Source organism: Penaeus japonicus, unplaced genomic scaffold (assembly GCF_977035675.1).
Source record: "Penaeus japonicus unplaced genomic scaffold, GWHDUDI00000001_assembly GWHDUDI00000005, whole genome shotgun sequence".
In the NCBI taxonomy this organism is placed as follows: domain Eukaryota; kingdom Metazoa; phylum Arthropoda; class Malacostraca; order Decapoda; family Penaeidae; genus Penaeus; species Penaeus japonicus.
The window spans coordinates 22,454,304-22,456,803 of record NW_028234407.1 but is presented as its reverse complement, the minus strand read 5'-3'; the positions used below and the strand labels follow the sequence as shown (position 1 = coordinate 22,456,803).

At 32.7% G+C, this 2,500-nt stretch overlaps 1 protein-coding gene across 1 annotated transcript in view; it reads left to right on the top strand.

Annotated features, from left to right (window-relative positions):
- The window catches only part of LOC147471820 (myosin heavy chain, muscle-like), an 11,619-nt gene that overhangs the window by 4,758 nt on the left and 4,361 nt on the right, over positions 1-2,500 (top strand). The window contains exons 11-16 of the mRNA XM_086536721.1: positions 1-52; positions 263-315; positions 485-572; positions 1,167-1,284; positions 1,524-1,641; positions 1,958-2,431. The exon at positions 1-52 is cut by the window's left edge and continues 276 nt beyond it. Coding sequence (XP_086392847.1) covers positions 1-52; positions 263-315; positions 485-572; positions 1,167-1,284; positions 1,524-1,641; positions 1,958-2,431 — 903 coding nt within the window. The remainder of the gene's footprint in view (positions 53-262; positions 316-484; positions 573-1,166; positions 1,285-1,523; positions 1,642-1,957; positions 2,432-2,500) is intronic.

Sequence of the window (2,500 nt, the reverse complement as noted above, 5' to 3'; positions counted from 1 at the left end):
GTTGAGCTCTTCGCTGACCATCCCGGCCAGTCTGGTGATGGAGGCGGAAAAGGTAACTTACTTATTTATTATAAAGATTTATGGCTTTGTAAATCAATAGAAACATTGCATTTAATGTTTCCAGTAAGTATTGATAACCTTATTCATATGAAAATGCCTAAACGCATGTGGTACTCAACAGAAATATATACATGGAATATATACTTTCATATAATAATGTCACATTACTCAATGCAATTGTATTCCCTTATTCATTCATTAGGCAAGGGCGGTAAACAACAGACCGGTTTCAAGACTGTATCCTCAGGATACAGGGTAAGTTCATTTACCTCTTTTTTCTATTTAATTAACAATTTCTGTAACGAATCGTAGTGCATACAACGTAGATTTTCAGAATGAATCAAAAATTGATTTCAAACCAATTCATCAATTTAAGTTACCATCACTTGCATATTTTTAATATACAATTGCTTTCCCTCAACAGGACCAGCTGAGTAATCTGATGAAAACACTTAATGCCACCCATCCTCACTTCATCCGTTGTATTGTGCCAAATGAGTTCAAGAAACCGGGTAAGTTACTAGAATAATGAAATCTTAACTTAAATATATATATATATATATATATATATATATATATATACATAAATATGTATGTACATATGCGCGCGCTTGCGCGTGTGTCTGTGTGTGCATGTGCATATATGTATATATATATATATATATATATATATATATATATATATATATATATATATATATATATATATATGTGTGTGTGTGTGTGTGTGTGTGTGTATATATATATATATATATATATATATATATATATATATATATATGTGTATATGTATGTATGTATGTATGTATATATATGTATATATATGTATATATGTATATATGTATATATATATACATATATATATATATATATATATATATATATATATATCTGAGTATGTGCATGTGCATATGTATATGTATTTGCATATGCATACATATATAAATATATATTTGTGTGTAGTTGCATATATATATATATATATATATATATATATATATATATATATATATATATATATATATATATAAAGTACAAATGGCTTTGAAATTCTTACTTCTGCTCATATTTACATACAAGTTCATATTCCATGCTTTGGTTTACAGGAGCAGTGGAAGCTGGCCTTATCATGCATCAGCTGACCTGCAACGGTGTACTTGAGGGCATCCGTATTTGTAGAAAGGGTTTCCCCAATAGGATGCCATATGCTGACTTCAAGCTCCGGTCAGTTAATTTATATATAAAACTAATTAATTTAAAAATGTAACTGACCCGTTAGATGAAAAGAAGACATAAACTACTCACGATTAAACAAACAAACATATCTAAGTTTTATTTATATTTATTTATTTATTTTTATTATTATTATTATTATTATTATTTACAATGTAATACACCCAAAGCTTTATTGCAGTTAATGCCATCATCAAATATTGCCTCATAATTATCCGTTTTCTTTCTAGATACAATATATTGGCCGCCCAAGAGATGCTCGAGGCGAAGGACGATAAGAAAGCAGCCAAGGCATGTTTCGATAAAGTTGGTCTTGACCCCGAATCGTACCGCACCGGGAATACAAAGGTATGAATGAACCCTTACTAATGCTTAATGTAATTATCCTTTTTGTATCTTCTTTCTTCCTCCTTCCTTTCATACTTCTGGCGATTTCAAAGTATCACAAACGTATGATCTCGATATAATTCTAACAAATTCTTCTTATATTGCATATCTCGAAACTGCACTGACTTACATATCAGTACAAGTATACGGATCTATATCATAATCAGTTCAGTCAACACTGAAGAATATTCTGAAAATTTGAGTTAGCAAACAGGTTATTACCATTTATTTTGTACCATTACGCTTTCTGATGTCTTCATCTACTTTATTTATACAGGTGTTCTTCCGTGCTGGAATCCTAGGTTCCTTGGAGGAAATCCGTGATGATCGCGTGGTGAAGCTCCTGAGCTGGTTCCAAGCATGGATTCGTGGGTACAGCAGCCGAAAGCAATACTCCAAGATGCAGAAACAAAGAACTGCTCTTCTTATCGTCCAGCGTAACATCAGGAAGTACCAGAAGATGCGCTCTTGGCTCTGGTATGAGATGTGGATGAAGCTGAAGCCAAAGCTCAATGTCACACGCGCCGAGGATGAACTTATCAGGTTGGAAGATATCGCTGAAAAAGCTGAGATGGAATATGAGAAAGAGATTAAGCTTCGTGAGCAGCTTGAAATCAAGAATGCTGCTCTGCTCGAGGAAAGAGCTGAGCTCATGATGGCTCTTGATTCATCAAAGGGCGGCATGTCTGAGTACTTGGATAAGCAGGCAAAGCTGCTGGCACAGAAGGCCGAAATTGAAGGTCAACTAAATGTAAGTATGAGTAATATAAAGCATTATCATCATCAGTATGACATTAATGGTATTTAAGGAATATTTAAT